The following is a 20309-nucleotide window of genomic DNA, read 5'->3' as shown; positions in this document are numbered from 1 at the left end:
AAGTTACGATTTCTACTAGTTTTAGTTGTAATTTAATTTTGAAACTTATTCCTATGTTTCATGTCATTATTTAAGAAGGTTGTAAGCTCATTTTAATGATTAATCAATTTATTACGAATTTCTAGAAATTATTCTATCTTCTTATTTTCCTCATGGATTCGATGTATCTTTGTGAGGAGTCCAGAGAAGTTCCGTGGATTCAGAATAGTTATCCCTTGAGGAAGACGATACTTGACCTCAACACGTCCTCCCATGCGCCGGTTTGGTATTAGAGCCAGTCTTGCTCCTCGGATCTATGTCTTCTATCCCATGGATGGTGCTCCAAGAAATTTGCCTTTAACGGCGGCGACTTTCGAAGCAGCACAACAAAAGAATCGGCAAGTCATGCAAGGGCTGCAGCCTGTCATCGATCGCTTCACGGAGGCCCTAGGGCCACTCCGTGTTCATGGCGGTGACCCGCCACTAGCGGGTGTGAGAACTCGTAATTACATTGATCGTGGGATAGTGCCGACATTGAACCAAAGGATCATCCTTGAAGAGGGAGATCCATCAACGAGGAGGTCGACGACGTGCTACTCCAATATCCCGGACAAGACATCGATCGAGCAAATCGAGAGTTCAGGATGAGAGTCGATATTCCTAACTTCAATGGATGGTACCCCTTTCCATAACGCCGAAGCTCTGTAGTTGGATGAGTCCTTGGTCCACCAACTCCCCTCTAAACGCCCATACTTTTTCTTAACTAACATATTCCAGAGGGTCCCGTCCTCCCTCCCTAGTCATCAGGTCCATTTGCCTAAGAGGGCCCAATTCATACTCTTAAGGTCCTTTATACCAGCCCCACCTTCTTGTACGTGCTTACACGCCTCCTTCCAATCGACCAAATGAAATTTCTTCTTCTCTTCCTTACCATGCCATAGAAAAACTCTTCTTAACTTTTCCAGTGTTGCCAGTGTCAAGGCCGGGCATTTGAACATCGACATGAAATAGAAAGTGCTATGGAATCCCACTATATCAAACTCAAAATTTTATTTATTTATTTATTTGTTTTTAAAATGCCGAGTCATGCTAAATTGTCTTAATATTTCTCAAGCATATTGCACATGGGTCATACCTCATTCTCTTCAATTCTCATTCTAAAGTACATCCAGACAGACTTTTGGGCTAATATATTACACCTGGGATTGATCAGAGATGAAATCCAAATTAACAAATTTTCAAAAGAAAAACTAGTAAACATGCAGATGTAGGCATTCATGAACTTGAAGCAATAAGAAAAGGTCATTTATTTGTTGACTATTAGACCCCCATGAATTTGAATTAAGGAATAAGAAATTCATGCAAACTTATTTCAAGTTGTGAAAACTAGTATGATGAATTGAGAAGCACAGACTACGTGCTATAACATATTGCAATAAATCAGAGTTCCTACAAAGACCTGCATCACAGAAACCAAATAATAATTATTTCTTTATTATTTTTTTAATTTTATCAACAGAAGAAGAATGCTACCAAAATGCAGCCCAAGCATCTACTTTGAAATATATATAAAAATTAGTTCATTTCTGATGGGCATCAAATGACAACATCCGTACATTAAATAAATAAATAAAAAGAGTTAAAAAGTTTAAGATTATCTGCCTTATACCTGCATGTGCACCTAGCAAATCTCAGTCCAGTTGCATAAATTTTCTTGTGCTTGGGATCATGAAACAAAACCTCCACAGAAATGGATTGTCATTTAGGATCAATGAAGATGCACAAAGATTAGTGCCAAAGCACGAGATTTAAGCTCATTTTCATATAATCTCTTATACATTGCGACCTATGTGAGAAAATAAGAAAAAGAATTAGGCATTATTGCTCCATAACAACCATCACATCCAGCTGCTCTTGAGTGTGATTAGAAAAAAATATTGCCTGCAAATTTGCAAAAAAAAAAAAAAAAAAATGGCAAAATCAAATGACTGCCGCTCAAAATAATCATGTAACAATTACCAATGATGTTTGCCCAAATTACAGCATAAAGACAACAGGCAAACTGCACCGCTCACTGAAGTTCACACTCCAATTTCAAAGGCCTCAACAAGTCCCTGTCATTTGGACTACAGAATATAAGAAGCATTTTATGAAGGGTGTTTATTTATTTATTTATTTATTTATTTATTTGGGTTATTTAGCTGGAGTTGCTTGAATCTCTCCCTTACACAAAAATGTCACCTTCGAAACTAGAGAAATGGATGTGAATTTTGGGGCTACCACAGAAGGCAGTCTACTGTTTCTGTAGGCTGAAGCGAAGGACTACCATGAAATGAAGGGCCTGCTCCTGTATTGCATGGCCGTTAGCACTCTAGCCCACTGTTTACCAAACCAAATCTCTGGGAAACCTACTCCACAACTCAGCTTTTTCAATCTTTTTTTTATTTTTATTTTTCTGAGTGAAATTATTGAAACCACTTGCAGTAAATAGCCTTGAAGTTCTGATTTTTGAGCCAACATATGAGGTCAACTAAATTTCCATCTCACTCTCCAAAGGAGTGAAAACAATTCTGAATATAAAAACCACTTTCTTTTCTTGTAAAGGACACAGGAATATGTTCTGAGTCAACTAAATTCTCTTGAAGCATGCAAAAAGAAAATAGTTTTCAGTGGTTAACGTTCAATTCCCACTATTTCCTTTGGTGGTGCGGTCCACTTGAGCTTTGGATCTACCTCAATTTTGGGCTCACACCTTAAAATGATATGACAAAATGGATGGATAGCCTGAATAAAACACATACATTATGGTGTGCCCCACGTGATGGGTCAGTAGGCAATCAGCATCCCCACAATGGTGGGAGCCTTTCCAGACCAACCTAGTACTGGAGGGGTCACTAATGAATCCCATCTGTGTTTTACCTAAACCTTCCATCCATTTTTCAATACTCATTTTAGGGGATGAATTAAAATATGAAATAGATCCAAATCTCAGGTGGCCGCACTACTGTAAATGGCAGTGATTAAATGGCCCCAATAAAAACTTCCTAATGCCTATTATCATGTTTATTCACCATCCAACCTCTTGTCAGGTCACCTCACCTTAATGAAGGGAAACAGTTTCATACAAAACTTGTGGCTCCCTGTAAGTTTTAATCACTCCTGTTTTCTGTGTGTGGTCCACCTGAGATTTGGATCTGCCTTATTTTTTAGCTCATGACCTAAAATGAGCTTAGAAAATGAATATACCATGTGATAAAACACATACATCATGGCAGGGCACACCTTTTGTTGACGAGTGGCTGTAGCCACCTTAAAACAGAAAATAAACTTTTTTTAAAAAAAGAAACAGTGATATGCTGCTATATTAGAATCGTATAGAAACAGAAATGAATACATAGTGCTGTTATAGGCTTTTCTTGTTACATAAAAAGACTAATCCATCCCTGTCCAGATACATCCCAGGGGCAGCTAGAGAAAGAAAAAAATCTAGAAAAATCTACTATTTATCTTCTCTTAGCTAGCAAAGTAAACTTAGAAAAAATCTCAACAGCTAGAAAAATCTCACAGCTAGCAATCTAATTTTAGAAAGAAAATCTAATCTCACAGCTAGCACAGCTAGCTCAGAAAGAAAATCTAATCTCACAGCTAGCACAACTAGCTCAGACGATGCTCACACGGTTTTGGATTTACACAAATCCATCACCGCTTCCAACACTCCCCTTCAAACCAAAACCGGCTTCATTCCGAGCATCGTTCTTAGTCGTTTGAATGCATCTGTCGGCAATGCCTTTGTGAAAATATCCGCCACCTGTTCCGTAGTATGACAATACTCTAATTTCATCGTTTTCTGCTTCACATGATCTCTCAGAAAATGGTATCGGGTATCAATGTGTTTGCTTCTTCCATGCTGCACTGGATTTTTGGCTAGCTCGATTGCCGACTTGTTATCCACATATATGACTGTGGATTCTTCCTGCGGATGCTTCAGCTCCTTTAGCAGATTTCTCAACCAAATTCCTTCACAGACGGTGGACGATGCTGCCATGTACTCTGCTTCACATGTGGACAGGGCAACCACACTCTGCTTCTTCGAATTCCATGTGAATGCTGTCGACCCAAGATAGAAAGCATAGCCTGTGGTGCTTTTTCTTTCATCTTGGTCACCACCCCAATCACTATCAGAGTATCCATACAACATTGCCTCATCATTGTATGGATAAAAAAGACCAAATTCAATAGTCCCTTTGATATACCTCAGTACTCGTTTTGCAGCTAGCCAGTGTGACTCTTTTGGGGCTTCCATATATCGGCTTAGAAGCCCAACACTGTAGACTATATCTGGCCTAGTGATTGTGAGGTACCTTAAGCTTCCGATTAGGCTCTTGAATAGGGTTGAGTCGACGTTTCTTCCTTCTCCATCTTTCGTGAGCTTCAGGCCTGTTGTAACAGGTGTATTTACGGCTTTACAGTCGGCCATCTGAAACTTCTCAAGAAGTTCCTTTGTGTACTTCTTCTGGGATATGTGAATGCCGCCGACTTGTTGCTTCACCTCAATGCCCAAGAAGAAGGACATCAATCCACCATCAGTCATCTCGAACTCTTTGAACATAGCCTGCTTGAATTCTTCAAACATCTCCTGGCTGTTCCCAGTGAACAACAGATCATCAACATATAAACAAGCGATAAGCATATCACCATGGGCATTCTTCTTTGTGTAGACGGCATGCTCATATGGACATTTGACGAAACCATTCTCTTGAAGATAACCGTCGATCCGTGCATTCCAAGCACGAGGAGCTTGCTTCAACCCATACAGGGCTTTCTTCAGCCGATACACCTTGTGTTCCTCCCCTTGCATGACAAAGCCTTTAGGCTGGTCAACATATACTTCTTCTTCGAGTGACCCATTTAGGAATGCAAATTTCACATCCAGTTGGTAAATCATCCAACTGTGATGAACTACAAGGGAGATAATCATTCTTACAGTGTCAAGGCGAGCAATGGGTGAAAACTGAAAACTCTTCATAGTCTACCCCATATTTCTTTTTGTAGCTTTTGCTATGAGCCTTGCTTTATATCGTTCGATCTTACCATCGGCATTCCGCTTGATTTTGTACACCCATTTGAGACCAATGGTCTTCTGACTTTTAGGGAGTAAGGTCAACTCCCATGTTCGATTTTTCTCGATGGCATGAATCTCTTCTTCCATAGCCTTTATCCAACATTCTTCATTCACAGCCTCCTCGAATGTGAGAGGCTCGTGGTCCGCATACAGGCAGAGTAAATTCACTTCCTCAGTTTCTACATAAATGTCATTGAGACTTCTCATTTTAATAGGAGCCAAGGATGAAGGAGAATCAGATGAAGATGTGCTGGATGAATTCTGATTTGATGAAGTACTTCCAGGAGATATGGAGCGTACTTCTGGACTTCTGAGATCCGAAGGGGGTGATGTGGGTGTCTGCTCCTGATTCATATGCCTCTCTTCTTCATATACTTCGGCCTCAACATGACTTTCTTTGGCCGAATCTTCCTGGTTCCACTTCCAAGATTCTTCCTCGCAGAATACTACATCTCTACTTACCACCAGCTTATTGGTTAGTGGGTTGTAAAGCTTGTATGCCTTTGACTCTACGCTGTAGCCGATGAAGATGCACTTCTCGCCACGATCATCAAGCTTTTTCCTTCTCGCTTCAGGAACTTGAGCGTAGGCGACACACCCAAAGATCCTTATGTGCACCATGCTTGGTTTGTAGCCACTCTATGCCTCCTGTGGTGTCATGTTTCTGACGCTCTTGGTTGGACACTTATTGAGCAGGTAGGACGTACATGTAGCTGCCTCTGCCCATAAGCTCTTTGGAAGGCCTTTCTCCTTCAGCATGGTCCGGTTTTTTTGTTCCGCAATTCTATTTTGTTGTGGCGTGTACGTTGTAGTGTGTTGTTGCTTAATGCCATGTTCCCTGCAATATTCTCGAAAAACATTTGAGGTGTACTCCCCACTTCTGTCAGATCGGAAGGTTTTGATTTTAAGACCACTTTCTTTTTCAACAGGGCCTTAAAATTTTTTAAAATAGTAAAAGCAGCAGACTTCTCTTTGATTACATACACCCACAACTTTCTACTAAAATCGTCAATGAAGGTAATAAAGTATTTATTACCTCCAAGAGAGATTGACTCTAATGGTCCACAGATGTCAGTGTGAACTAACTACAATGGTTCTTTTGCTCTTCGGGATACTCCACTTGGAAAGGAGTTTCTTTGTTGTTTCCCAAGTGTACACGCCTCACACACATGTTCTCGAGCTTCAATGGTAGGCAAGCCATGCACCATGCTTAATGAGAACAAAAGTTTCAAGCCATTGAAGTTAAGATGGCCAAAGCGAAGATGTCACATCCAGGAATCATTCTTTACTTTTCCATACAAACACTTCTCAAGTATTGTGTTTACATGAAGAGGAAACATACGATTCTTCGCCATCTGGACTTTTACAATCAAACGTCTATGCATATCTCTTATGGAAAGAGAAGAGTTCTCCATGTGTATGACATACCCTTTTTCAAGGAGTTGTCCGAGACTCAATATGTTACTTTTCATGTTGGGCACGTAGTACACATTGGAAATATAGTTTGGAACACCATTCTTCTGAAAGATTTTGATTTTACCTTTACCTTTCACTGACATTTTTTATGAGTCTCCAAATGTTACATTGCTATGAATTCCTTCTATGAGTTCCACAAAGAGTTTCTTGTCGCCGCACATGTGATTGCTTGCACCCATATCGAGATACCATACATCCTGCTGATCACTGCCTTTCTCTTGTGTAAGGAGAAGTGTGAAGCTTTCTTGTTCATGGCCTAATGCTTCGGCATAGTTGGATCGCTCGTCTTGATTCACCGGCTTACTCTAACAATCAGATACATAGTAGTCAAGCTTGTTGCAATTATAGCATTGGATGTTCTTTGTACTTCCCCGTCCACGCATAGATCTACCTTTACCATTTCCTCTTCCACGAAAATTGGTATTTTTCTGTTGGTTTTGGGCATGACTTTGTTGGTATCCGTGCCCTCTGCCTCTTGCGCGATTGGTAGTAAAACGTCAACCACGTTGTGAACTTTCACGTCCACCATTGTTATCATTCAGAGTCAATCTTGACTCCAAAGCTTGTTCCATCGGCATGGAACTGGCATTCTTCTGCATTCGTTGCTCATGAACTTGCAACGATCCCATCAACTCCTCAATGGAGAGTTTCTCAATATCTTTTGATTCTTCGATCGCCACAACCACATGCTCAAACTTGGTTGTGAGGGATCGAAGTATCTTTTCAATAACTCGGACATCTTCAATCTTTTCACCATTTCTTTTCAAATTATTGACAGTTACAAGCAAACGCGAAAAATAATCAGTAACATTCTCACCTTCCTTCATGTGAGTTGCTTCGAACTCGGCTCTCAATGTTTGAAGGCGAACCCGCTTCACTCGATCTACACCCTTGAAGATGGTGCCAAGGGTATCCCATGCTTGCTTGCTTGATGTTGCTTCGGCAATCTTTTCGAAGGTGGATTCATCCAACCCTTGATAGAGGAGAAACAAAGCCTTATTGTCTCTCTTCCTTTGATTTTTGAGAGCAGTCTTTTCTTCGTTGGTGAAGGCGGCTTCTTCTTCCATAGTGGGTTCTTCATACCCATCGGTGACGATCTCCCATAGTTCTTGCGACCCGAACAACGCCTTCATTTGGATGCACCATTTTTCATAGTTGTCCTTTGACAACTTAGGAACCTGCGGTTGGATGGTGCTGGCCATCTTTTTCTAATTTTTTTTTTTTAAAAGAATGGCTGATTTTTATTATTTTTTTTGAAAAAACAGATTTTTTTTTTTTTTACAATCTGATTTTTTTTTTCAAAACAGATTTTTTCTGAAAAACTTGCGGCTGCAATCTGATTTTTTTTCAAAACTGATTTTTTTTTTTGAAAACCGGGAGTGCAGGATCTGCCTCTTGCTGATGAGGCCCAAGGATCGTCGGCTCTGATACCACTTTGTTGGGTTGTAAACCCAATCCTTTTGCTGACGAGTGGCTGCAGCCACCTCAAAACAGAAAATAAACTTTTAAAAGAAACAGTGATATGCTGCTATATTAGAATCGTATTAAAACGGAAATGAATACACGGTGCTGTTATATTACGTAAAAAGACTAATCTATTCCTGTCCAGATACAACCCAGGGGTAGCTAGAGAGAGAAAAAAATCTAGAAAAAATCTACTGTTTATCTTCTCTTAGCTAGCAGAGTAAACTTAGAAAAAATCTCAACAGCTAGAAAAATCTCACAGCTAGCAATCTAATTTTAGAAAGAAAATCTAATCTCACAGCTAGCACAGCTAGCTCAGACGATGCTCACACGGTTTTGGATTTGCACAAATCCATCACCGCTTCCAACAAAAACACATACATCATGGCCGGGCACACCATCACCCGTGTAAGACAAGTGATGGCTCTTGCCTCAGCAGCTCACCCATAACCAGTGTGTGACACAAAAAGATAGCAACCTCCAGATCTGCAGGAAAGAAAAAGTCCTTCAGTTAGATTACATCACCTGAAATTAACAGAAAAAAAAAATTCTTAGTTAAATATAAGAGAAATCACCGTAAAACAGATAATAGTTGCTAGCTGTCTGATACATGATACATACTCATCTTGACAGGAGTGGATTGCGTCAATATCTGTCAATAAGGCTTCTCTTTCTCGTGTTAGCGGTATCCTCTTGTATTCAATATTGTAGCCTTCAGCTTTCAGAGAGGCATGTACTTCTGCAGGTGTCTTCACATCATCTAATAAAATGTTCTCCCAGTACCCTTCTACACTGGAATGCTTCGACACTGGATTAAGTTCTTCATGATGCAATAGCATTCGACCACCAGATTGTGTTACCTCAGCTATTATATCTTCTTTCATCCGAGCTTCCATGTTTTTCACCTGCATGAAGTCCAAGCAGGGATACATAAAGAAAATCCGTTGGCTTAATTATTTCTAATGTAATAGACTAATAAGCATGGCTTCTTTTTTTTTTGGTGTGTGTGTGTGACGGCAGGGGGGGGGGTAGGGTTTGAAGAAGTCTTATGTTTCTTCGGTGCACTTTGAACAGGCATTTGAGAAGGCCTGGACGAAGTCTTGCTCATCAGCTCCTTCTGTTCTTGTGGTGCCTGCAAACAAGAACTACCTTCTCAAATCAATCACCTTTTCAGGCCCTTGCAGATCTTCCATTACAGTGATAGTGAGATGAATCTAAACCCAAAAATATCAACCATATCTTATTCAAAATTGAAGATGGTTTCACAGAACGTCTTCATTGTCTTCAGGGGACAAATACAAACACAAGTGTCCTATTCTTCAGTACTATTCATATCCAGTTGTTGCTTTAACTTGAAACACCTACGACCCATTCCATTCATTTAAAGTTTTATTAATCAATGTAACTCTTTTTTTTTTAATATGTATTTCTAGAAATCTGAATTCAGTGCAACTATCAAGATTTACAGGAAAGGTAAGGTAAGTTGATATTATATAACAAACAAAAAACAGAGAGGGACATATCCCTTTAAAAACTGAGGTTTCTGCCCAGTTGCCCGACGGAAAGAAATCAGAAGCTCCCTGGATTTAAAAGAACAGTGAGTGATATTAAAATGCCTCTCTTTATTTTAAGCAGCTACATTAAATAGATCTTGTTTAAGATGGCCACTGTGAAAACCCACAAGAGCACATCTATCATAAATAATAAATCTACCACTTTATTTAAAAGCTCAAAGAAAATAAGAGACAATACTTGATCATGCCACCCGTAACGGTGCCCCGTACAGGAGCTTGCCAGACTTTAAAAAGATCTTGGATCAGCTCCCAGCGGTGAGCTTGTGCACAAACCAAACCAAACCAGCATACTTAATGACATCTGGCCAACCTTGTGAAGCCACAACCTTTTTTTTAATTAGAAATCAAAGAGGATTTCATTAAAGAAAACTAAAACCAAAAATGCAGAACCTGGTAGACAGAGGGCCACTCACTGGACAAATATCCAAATCTCTTTCACCAGATTTCAATACCATCCTTTTGCGACATTTGTCTAGGCATCCAAGGATTACACTTTCTCTGAAATCTTTGACATTTATAGTAGTAGTCCTAGGCTCCTAGCCATAGAAGATATCCACTTAAATCAGTCTTAGATAGAGTAAACCAGAAGTAAATAATATGACCCACGCTAAGTGTTTAAAGTTCAGCACAAGTTAAGATGATTTATATTACAAGTCAAATGGATCTCAACATTAATCTGTTGGTAAAACCTAATTTGGGGGTATCATTGACTTGGAGGCATTCGATTATAGGCATTTGACATCATTCCTCCCAAGTAATTATAAGAAAAGATTGAAATTAAATTCAGATGAAAAGATTATTTATATTACATTAATGCTGCCAATAATCCCAGTGAAAGCATATCCATAAATCAAAAGATATGAATTATATGGCACATTCCCTTCAAAAAATATTGTTATTCACCCAGTGTGAACATGAGTACAAAACCTGATCGAGAAAAAAACAGAAAAAAAAATAATCTCAATGCAATGACTAAAATCTTGAAAACATCTACAAGCCTATTTTATTTTATATTCAAACTTCTTCAATTTGCACCATTAGCCTGCTGACATTAACAGATCAGCTAAAAAGAAAAACATGACAGCATAGTTTTGAAAAATTATAAAGCATGGGATGATGTGTTATGATTCTTCAACCCTGTAGTCATTTTTAAGATGAGAAAAATGCAACCAAAGATGTAAGAAGTGTCTGAATCAAATTACAAATCCATGCAGCAGACTTATTCCCATTTGAATGTCTGAATGAAGGGCCAAATTTGAAATAGATAGATCTTAATATCAAGAACAGACGATAGTTTGTGTACATGAGAGAGAGAGAGAGAGGCATACAAATGCAGATTTTTACAAGTAGAAATAAATTAACACAAATGGTCTTAAAATTACAGCTAATAGATCAAGATACTATAATTTAGCAATCAAGAAATGATCAATTATAAGATTGTGTGATTAACTACCTTGTGACAGTACACCCATAGATCGTCCCCAAAGACCTATGCAGGAAATTTTTGGGTTGCTTCATAGATAGGACACCACAGTTCTAGAATCATCTTTCTGACATATAGATAAACAAACACATCAAAAACTTGAGCACATGTAAATAGCACAAGATTAGGTGAAGCTGAGGATGAAGAAATTGATTTAATATATATATATATATATATATATATATATATATATATATATATATATATATATATATATATATATATATAGATAGACACACACTAATGAGATGTTGATAAAGTGTCTACAGCTAGCTATAGAGGTGACAGAGGGATATAGAAGTGGATTCCAAAAATGGGAAAATAAGCCATGGGGTACATCAAAACAGAGGATTCAAATAAGCAAAGATCCTCAATTTCCAACTCCTGCCTTGACTGGTTTCCAAAAAAACATGAGTTAAGAATATAAAAGAAAAAATAACAATGTCAGCTAAAAAAATAAAAGAGAGAATCAGCTAATGAATACAATCCTATCAAGTTATCAAGCCAAATCCAGAAAAAGGCTAGTTCTTGAATTCTTGGCCCGAGGCTAGCTTGCAAATCCCAAGGGAAACGTGCATATTTCTTTAATTTGCCATATAAATTGACATTCCAAGGTAATGAATTCTAAGTTCCCAAGCACATTTCTAGATTCTGCAGAATTTTATTCCCAGTTTCTAGACATAACCAATTGATTCAATTTCTCGGAGAATTTGTTTCATGGAAATAAATTCTTTAGTAATTTCTAAATTCTAGGTTGCCAAATGACCCCTAAAACACATAGCTAGCACAATTTGTATTGTATATGAAAAAAGAAGCCTCTATATAGAAAAAAGTACTTTATCTGTGTTCATGGGTGGTCCCCACCATGCAGTGTCTTTCCCAAAATCAAGATGATCTGCGTTGTCGCAACATTTGATTGAAAAACCAACGCTCAACGTTCAATCTAGTGCCATAATTCATTGGAACCCACTCTTAAGGTTGAGACTCTAGTGCCATTCATAGGTGGAACCCACTCTTAACATGTGGTGGCTCAACAATTTAAGCAACCTCACTCATCATGTGGTCATGGATTTCACAAAGCTATGGCGTGCTCTGATACCAATTCGATACAGGACAATTAACCACTTGCTCTAAAAGCTCGAACTGTTAGAGTATGGCGAATTAATCCCTTTATCTCATAGCCCAGGCCCCACATCTCATGGGTTAGGATCTCAGCCAAACCCCCATCGTGGGCTCGTGGGCCTCAAATCACATGGGCTGCCCACCCTGAGTGTGTCCCCGCATCCCACGGGCTACCCCACTCGAGCCCGGTGTGAAATGCCCCTGCATTAATATGTTTTTCATCCGAAGCAGTGGTGGACTAGGGGTGAGATGATGATACATACCATGTGTTCAAGGGGGAAGAATAGAATGTGGTAGGGCCATCTTTCCACAACACAACTTGCAGGTTGAATTATCAATCTGGTTTAACCATCTACCGGGCCCTACTAAGGATGTCTTATTATGTAGAACTCATCCCTACTATACAATCCTATTTACCACCTTTATTCAATTTACTCCACTGAGTATTTCAATGTCAATCTTTCATTTTTCCATTGGCTTGATGACCATGATCGGATGGATATGAATTTCTAATAGGTGTGATTTTGATACATAAGCCGTAAATCAGTATATAGGTTGACCTGATTGGTATAAAACTGTGCCATGTGTGTTGTATTATATATGGCCCTACCATAGTTTGATTCCTATGACTCTACTTTATCATCTATTCATGATCATTTCTAATATGTCTCAAACTCAAAATTGAAATTGAAAACTAAAAATGAACAAATCAAAAAAAGGGAAGAGGAGTGGCCTAGTAGACCTACACTCTTCCCCGGCCTAAACCAGCAGAATAATATCTCAGAAAATGGAAAAAATTAAAAAAAAATCAAGAATCTAGAACTAAGAATCGAGAATTTACCCTTGTTTGTATGGAAATCGAGAATGAAACTGACCGAAGTGGTCCTACGCACATATATTCTCTAGAAACCTTGTAAAAAAATATAAATCATCATAGAAACTATATAAAGAAGAAAGAAAAAGCTATATGGAATCAATAGCAAAGCAACGTAGGAAGGGTAAAAATAAAATAAAATAAAATAAAAAATACCTTTGTTTCAAGCATAAAACCTTGTTAACTATTGTGTATTGCATTTGAAACAGTTTTTTGAATACGGAGCTGTGACAGTTGTCCCTATTTCTTCCCGAGGAATGATAGGTTACTTCCTTGACTAAAGATATGTGAATGGTATAATGGCGTGGACTCTTGCTGTTTTTTCTTTATTAGACATCTATTTGTTGAACACCATGAAAAGGTGAGGACACCGCATCCACTATAGTCACCTATTTGGATTAGTGAACCATGGGCTCCACTTGTAAAAACTTAAAAACTTGAACAGAGCTATACAACCTTTTGGGTTGAGCTATACTTGAATCAAATACATACATATATATATATATATATATATATATATATATATATATATTGTTGAATTTGTGATGGTAAAATAGTGTGGGGTTTCTTTCGTTTCTGTCTGATTTCTGAGAATGAAGATTCTTTTGTTGACTTTGAATGAAATCTGATTGAACATGGGGACTTGCTTCTTCTTAATTTCTGGTTTTTGGTTGATATGATTGCATGATGGAAAAAAGAACATGGTTATGTGAATAAAAATGCAATAATAAAATAAGTGCAATGTGCATATGTGTGCATCATAGCTATTAAAATCATTCACCAACGCATTTCAATGGTTGCACAACTACTAGGTGTATATTGTCCTGGTGGCTTAATACAATCATGTACAAAATTCAAAAGGATTGTAGTTCAATTTTGAAAATAAGATAATTCAACCACAAAGTAAGATCTCTAGTAAGCCAATGCATCAAAACTATCTCAAATTTATGGATAGAACTTCACTCAAACATTTCACCAAACACCTAAATGGCAAGTCAAATGAGTGCCTGAAAACAAAGAACCTTCTCTCCTCATCAAAATCACCTTGAACGAGTGGTCCCAGAAGCTCACGGCCACCTCCCATGGATACATGTACAAAATCGAGGATTCAGAGGCTTCTAAGAACATCCAGATGTTCTCAGACAAGCTTCGTCGACATTCTCAACGTAATAGATCCACCATACGTTTCCAATATATCATGTCCTACTTCAATGTTCATCCAATGGCCCGTGAATTCTCTGCACAGAGCTTGGCCATTGGTGCTAGTGATATGGCAGAGCCGGCCATGAAAGTTTGTAAGGAGTTACATATGGCCATGGAGATTAATATAGTGACATTGTCGTTGGTGCAAGATGATGGAGATGCAGATTCAATGGCTAGGATTTTGATGAGGTCCCTGGTGGTCCCTATATCAAGATCTTCTATTGAAGCATTGGAAGGGATGGACTTGGAATCTAATGGTAGTAAGTGTGTAATATGTCAAGATTCATGAATACAGCCGAGAGATGCTGTCCTAAACAGAACCAACCCATCCAACTATAAGAAAAATATAGTGTTTCTTGTACAGGATGATAGAAGAAAAAGACAACGAAACGATCAGATTTATCGGGTTCAAGGCTAGACTTGAATAGTCAATTTCTAAGTGCGCCTAATAAAGTGCCCAAGCAACCCACGCCGCGCGCTGCGGATGGTCTCAAAGAGATTTGAACCCTGATTGCATAAGCAAAAACTCCTTCTCTTACTGATTGGTTATACTCACTACTTATGAAAATTTTATTAAAATAACTTTTATTTTTTTTCTAAAAAACACAACACCAACTAAATTCCAATCAGACAAAAGTGAACCTGATCAGACTGTAGCCATGAAAGAAACAAAGATCGTTGTGTCTCAACAACTGGAAAAGAATCCCATAGAGAATATAAGGGGATTTAGATGTTCTATTGACACAGAGGGGAAGCCAACCTAGGGAGGGTCACAGACCTATCAACGTGGTGGGAGGGGTTGGGATACTACGTATGCCCTGCTCACATATTTTTCATGGCCAATGTATAATTCGATGGTTGGAGGAAAGACACGTATGCCTAGTCTGTCGATTTGAGATGCTAGCGAAGCACTTGCAAGAAAGCTGATTTTTTTATAATCAGTATTCTCAATTTAATTAATTAATTAATTAATTTTTTTATCATTCACCCTTATTGAAAGCCTTGTAATTGTGTAGGGACCACCTTGTTATTCATGTGGCCCACATGATCTGAATGGGCATGACTCTTAGGGCAGTGCCGTGAACTATCTGCACAAGTTCTATGCATCATTATATGTTTGAGAATCAAAAGCTATGCTGGGCTTTTGCCAGGTAACATCCGGATATAAGCCACAGGCCACCTTCCCGAAGCTCGCCATGACATAAAAATACTATCAAACTGTTCATGAAATTATTCTTAGGATGGACTGAAGACACAAACATTAACCTGATCTAGAACGTCTGTGGCTCCAACAAGGTTTCAATTGTGACAGCTTGATCCCTACTATTCTCTTTGCTATTTCCCACTTGAGTTTTAGATCCACCTCATTTCAAACTTATGTCCTAATTAACATAGGCAAAAGATATCATGGTGGGCCCACATACCACAGGTAATTTTTATCCATTGGGCTTCTGGCGTGGGCAGCTTTAGACTGGGCTTGGGCTGAATACTAGACCTGTTAGGCATGATCTATATGTAAGCCTGTTTATTAATTAGGCCGGGCTTGGGCTGAATATAAGAGCCAGCTAGCCTGGCCCGAACCTGGTATAGCCTAGCCCATTTAAAGTTTCAAGGACATTTTTGTGAATATCATGCTTGATTGGGCATTTTTGTCAATATCTTGCACAATCGAGCATGGCCAGGCTTGAATTCGGGCTGTAGAACTTGGGCAAAGGCCATGCATATTATGTGTATTTCAATAAAACTTTTGAGTTTTTTAAAGCTAAAGTATTGATTTGCTTTTTGGTCCTTATGTGCTTTTCCTTTGTCCCATATTAAATAGAATGTGATAAGAAAATAGGCTTGTCTATCTTTACTCAACATAAACACTCGTCAAGTACATTTGATTTATGCCCCCTTTATGTGAGCACAAGGGGTGTAACAGGTGTTAAATCTAGCCCGAAAATATTTAACGGGGTGTGTGCGCACATAAACACTCACATATTCTTGTGAGCAAGGGGAATGCAAATTCTACAAATTTGTAGAATATTTTTATATAAAATGTTGCGGTCGTTCGTACTATGCACCGAGGGGCGCATATTATCTCAAAGATAGCAACATGTATGCGCCTCGACCGAGCGGTGATCTGATCATGTTACTAAGTACAAGGATTTGCATAATAGGTGTGGGGTTCCTAAGTATATACTCCTTCAGTCGAATATTTCAAGTTTACATTTCCAATACTCCTAATAATGCATAACAATCATCGGCAGGCTTGACCCTGTTTGTCTATGCCCATCGAACAAGTTGCTAAATGACCCTTACCTTAGATGGGTCTCACCAGCATGACTGGGTACCTTAAAACCTTCCAGTTTGTGTGGGAACCACTTTGTTTCTTATAATCCATCTAATCCATCCTGAAGATGGGTTTCACCAGCATGACTGGGTACCTCAAAATCAGGGCATTCCAAAACTCAGGTGGGTCACATGTGATTTTAGAGATTTCAAGCAAGATTTTGCAGAGTGTGGCCAACCTGAATTTTGGATCATACTAAGCTTTAATTTGGAGAAAATGAAGGGGCGCACATGATGGACGGATAGAATGTGTAACTGACCTGTTCAGAGGAACTTACAGCTGTTAATAGGCTAGGCCAGCCTATGGGCTTTTGGGCAGAGCAAGTATTTAGGGCGGGCTTAGGCCTACATTTAGACGGTTGAAGTTCTAACAACTCATTTTTCTTACACAAATGTGATCTCTCTGATCAGTCGGACTGATATATTATTTTTTGTTAGTGCAGGGCATGTTCCCATGGCGACCAAAGAATGGTCCTAATCTCTAAGAGCCTGTTTGGCCAGACCGATCCCACGGTATTAGCAGGGATGGGATCGCGATATCTCGGGATATGCATGACGAGCCAAACAGAACCGGTGAACTTGTCCCGGGATATAAGCAATCCCATGGATCTTAATCCCATCCCTCCCAATCGCATTCAATCGTGCCTGGGGCGTGTTTGGTTGGACGGATTGGAAGGTAAAATCCCAGGATATGCCGGGCGTGCCAAGCAGACCCAGTGAACTTGTCCCGGGATATAGCAATCCCATGGATCTTAAACCAATCCACTGACACCACCATCATTACCTTAAAATCCATCCCATCCCTCCTAATCCCATGGGATTCGCCTGGCCAAACAGGCCCTAACATGTGTTCCCTGTAATGATGGAACCACCCTTACAAGATGGCTGTTATGCAGAGATACTTGGCAAAGAAATTAAAAATGCGCCTTAATATTAATTCAACTTATGTCAGGTCTAATCTGGCTACCTGAATCCAAGCTGATTTTAAAACTGGTTGGCATTTTTCAACCCAAACCCAACCCAACCCAAGCACTTCAATAACCCCAAGTGGGCTTAAGGTTGACTGGAACCCAAGTTGCAGCCCTTGAAATAAATACATGAATGGTTTTAGCAAATGGGACTCATTTGAGCTTTTAGAATCCGGATTCTCTGCTTGCTACAAACAAGCAATTTCTACTTATTGCAATCTGATTGGCCACGTCATCACAGACTGCATTTAATGCAGCGGTTCCGGCAACTTCAATGATAACCTGGACCAATTAGGTTGTAGAAAAATTGGAATCTTTGGTCTGTGGCAAGCAGAGAATCCAGATAAGCCCAACAGATATATGAAATGGATATCACATAATCATCATGACATCAGCAGCAATGTTTCAAAAACTACTTGTTCACACGCTTCCATATACATCAACCAAACATAGAAGTAAAGCCATACATGATATATATGTAATCATAAGACTCTAAAATTCAGATAAACAAATTTCTTGATAAAATCTCTTAAAAAAAAAAAAGAAAAAAGAAAAAAAAGAAGGAAGAAGAAAGAAAAGGAAAAAAGAATAATCTTTCAAAACATCTATACAATAAGCCCATTCCACAATATAAAGAATCGTTTCTCTAATGACCCATCCCAAAAGAATCGCTCGTTTCTTCCACCTCAGTAAACCCGAAACCCTATTCACATATGTATTTTACAAAAAGCCAAGACCCACTTCTAGCCCTGACCATAAACAAATTCAGCATTGTCCAGTCGATTTTAAAGATTTTCCATCTGGCTTATCTAAAGTGGAATATATATATATATATATATCAAATCCCTTCCAATTGTTGAGGCATCTGGAACCGCGCGTAATCGTTCATGTGAAGCAGCACCTCCTGAAACCCCCCGGGCCCAAGTTTTACTTTGATCTAAGACTTTGATGGGCCATGAAAAATGAAAACAGTTTCCTCCCTTGATTTTCATTTCTCTTTGCTATGGCCCACTAGAATATTAGATCGGGGTGAAAATTTGTCACATGGGGTTTTAATGGATTCCGCATCACATGGCACGCGTGCACAGGTGCGCACGTGCGTAGGTGCGCAAGGGAGCATGACTCTATATATATATATATATATATATATATATATATATATATATATATATATATATATATATATATATATATATATATATATATATATATATCAAATCCCTTCCAATTGTTGAGGCATCTGGAACCGCGCGACAAAGCGGACACAGATGGTTCATTTCCAACCATTGAATAATGCATCACTATCAAAAATATGTGAGCACGGGCATCCGTATGACCTTCATCCCTGTAGAGAAGTCATTCAAACAAATTGTACACTTGATCTCATCAGACTTTCCTTTGTCGAACACCATCCTCTCCAACGCTTCAACTGAAGATCTTGATGGTGGGACTGCACTAGCCCTCCCTCGATAAGCCAAGTCCATTGATTCTCTTTGGGCCTCAGCCACTCTCACTTCTTCATAATTATCTTCTTCAACCAATATCAATACATCAAATTGGTTACGTAATATCTTTTTTCCCACTTCATGGGCTTTCTTCGCCATGTCAATAAGTTTCAAGGCCATTGATTCAATGCAGTATGGAGGAATATCCATATGTGAAACCAACTCAGAGAAATGGATTTTGGATGTCTCAGCTTGTAAGAAAAGGTCGAGATTATCCGAGATCATATCCACCACAGTATGAACTTCCAAATCTTCAGTGGTGGGCTCAGATCGATGTCTTTCTATATGTATGACCGTCTGTAACATTCTTTCCACTGAATTTCCAGTGACAGCGTGGGCTCTTGGGTTTCAGATGGTATTTCATCTGAACTTTCATGGATGCTTAGCCAATAAAAACGTGTGATATTTCCATGGCTGAATATGTATGATTCAGGGAAATCAAATTCATCGTCAAACGACATGTCCAAGTCATCTAGAATGTCAAAGATGTCGAGTTGGTTGAATTCTTCAACGTCAGACATGTTTGTTTCTGTTAGGTAGTCAATTGAATTCATGAATGGAGGTGAAAACAAGAAAGAAATTGGATGCTGAAGAAGAAAAGAGTGTAAATACGGTTGGGAAGAAAAGCTCTTTCTTCTTTATATATATATGGATGGTGTTTCTAAATCAACATGCGTTTAGAGTTAACTAACTGCATTAACGCCACTTTTACGCAGATTTGCTAAGTGGGCCCACTGTGATGTGAGGAATCCACCCTGTCCATCCGTTTTTTCAGATCATTTTAGGACATGAGACCAAAAATCAGTTGGATCTAAAACTCAAGGGGCCGTATGAGAGGAGAAAGGGAGATAAATGCCTACCGTTGAAACCTTCCCAGGGTCCATCTTGATGTTCATATGTCATCCAAACCGTTTATGTTGTGGATGAATTGAAAAAATAAAAATTAAAAAATAGATTGATACAAAATCTTGTACGGCCATATGAATGTTTCGACGGTGGTCATTCAGTCTACATTGTTTCCTCTCATGTAGTCCAATTGAGTTTTGGATCCGTTTCATTTTTAACTGTACATCATAAAATGAGCTATCAAAACTGATGGGCGATTTGGATTTCTCACGGACATCACGGTAAGCTCCATCTAGCTTTCCTGCGCAGGAACTTCCCAGTAAGGGCGTGTTTGGGCGGTGGGATTAGAAGGGATTAGG

At 38.9% G+C, this 20309-nt stretch overlaps 2 protein-coding genes and 1 long non-coding RNA gene across 13 annotated transcripts; all 3 read right to left on the bottom strand.

The window, feature by feature from the left end:
* Window positions 1-419: 419 nt before the first annotated feature.
* Window positions 420-1676, bottom strand: LOC131235051 (uncharacterized). The gene is made up of 3 exons (XR_009165901.1): window positions 1649-1676; window positions 1115-1178; window positions 420-1009 (listed from the first exon to the last, which is right to left on the bottom strand). It is a non-coding gene; the product is annotated as an uncharacterized LOC131235051 (long non-coding RNA).
* A 6755-nt stretch (window positions 1677-8431) lies between these two features.
* LOC131235342 (uncharacterized) lies at window positions 8432-14574 on the bottom strand. Of its 11 annotated transcripts, XM_058232494.1 has the most exons (6): window positions 14139-14574; window positions 11069-11165; window positions 9130-9173; window positions 8902-8946; window positions 8617-8790; window positions 8462-8527 (listed from the first exon to the last, which is right to left on the bottom strand). In XM_058232494.1, the coding sequence occupies exons 2-6, from the start codon at window positions 11085-11087 to the stop codon at window positions 8474-8476; spliced, it is 336 nt and encodes a 111-aa protein (XP_058088477.1). In that variant the 5' UTR covers window positions 11088-11165; window positions 14139-14574; the 3' UTR covers window positions 8462-8473. The 11 variants fall into 11 exon arrangements, 9 of the variants coding, with proteins under 9 accessions (XP_058088474.1, XP_058088477.1, XP_058088469.1 ...); XM_058232491.1 differs by having other exon boundaries at window positions 8432-8519; window positions 8663-8946; XR_009166075.1 differs by lacking the exons at window positions 9130-9173; window positions 11069-11165; window positions 14139-14574 and adding exons at window positions 9794-9875; window positions 10029-10143; window positions 13062-13462 and having other exon boundaries at window positions 8617-8946.
* A 4329-nt stretch (window positions 14575-18903) lies between these two features.
* Window positions 18904-19410, bottom strand: LOC131234634 (uncharacterized). The gene has a single exon (XM_058231559.1). It carries the CDS (start codon window positions 19408-19410, stop codon window positions 18904-18906), a length of 507 nt encoding a protein of 168 aa, XP_058087542.1.
* Window positions 19411-20309: the final 899 nt, after the last annotated feature.

Source organism: Magnolia sinica, chromosome 19 (assembly GCF_029962835.1).
Source record: "Magnolia sinica isolate HGM2019 chromosome 19, MsV1, whole genome shotgun sequence".
In the NCBI taxonomy this organism is placed as follows: domain Eukaryota; kingdom Viridiplantae; phylum Streptophyta; class Magnoliopsida; order Magnoliales; family Magnoliaceae; genus Magnolia; species Magnolia sinica.
Note: the sequence above shows the minus strand (reverse complement) of the source record. Positions and strands in the feature narration are given on the sequence as shown.

What these genes read in the sequence shown, in the direction of transcription:
- LOC131235342 (XM_058232486.1), bottom strand. An exon ending in ATGAGCAAGACTTCGTCCAG is followed by an intron (nt 8,947 to 9,129) that starts GCCTTCTCAAAT and finishes GACTTCATGCAG; the next exon opens with GTGAAAAACATGGAAGCTCG. An exon ending in CAACTATTATCTGTTTTACG is followed by an intron (nt 8,528 to 8,616) that starts GTGATTTCTCTT and finishes TCTTTCCTGCAG; the next exon opens with ATCTGGAGGTTGCTATCTTT.
- LOC131234634 (XM_058231559.1), bottom strand. Translation starts at nt 19,410, where the DNA reads ATGTTACAGACGGTCATACATATAGAAAGACATCGATCTGAGCCCACC.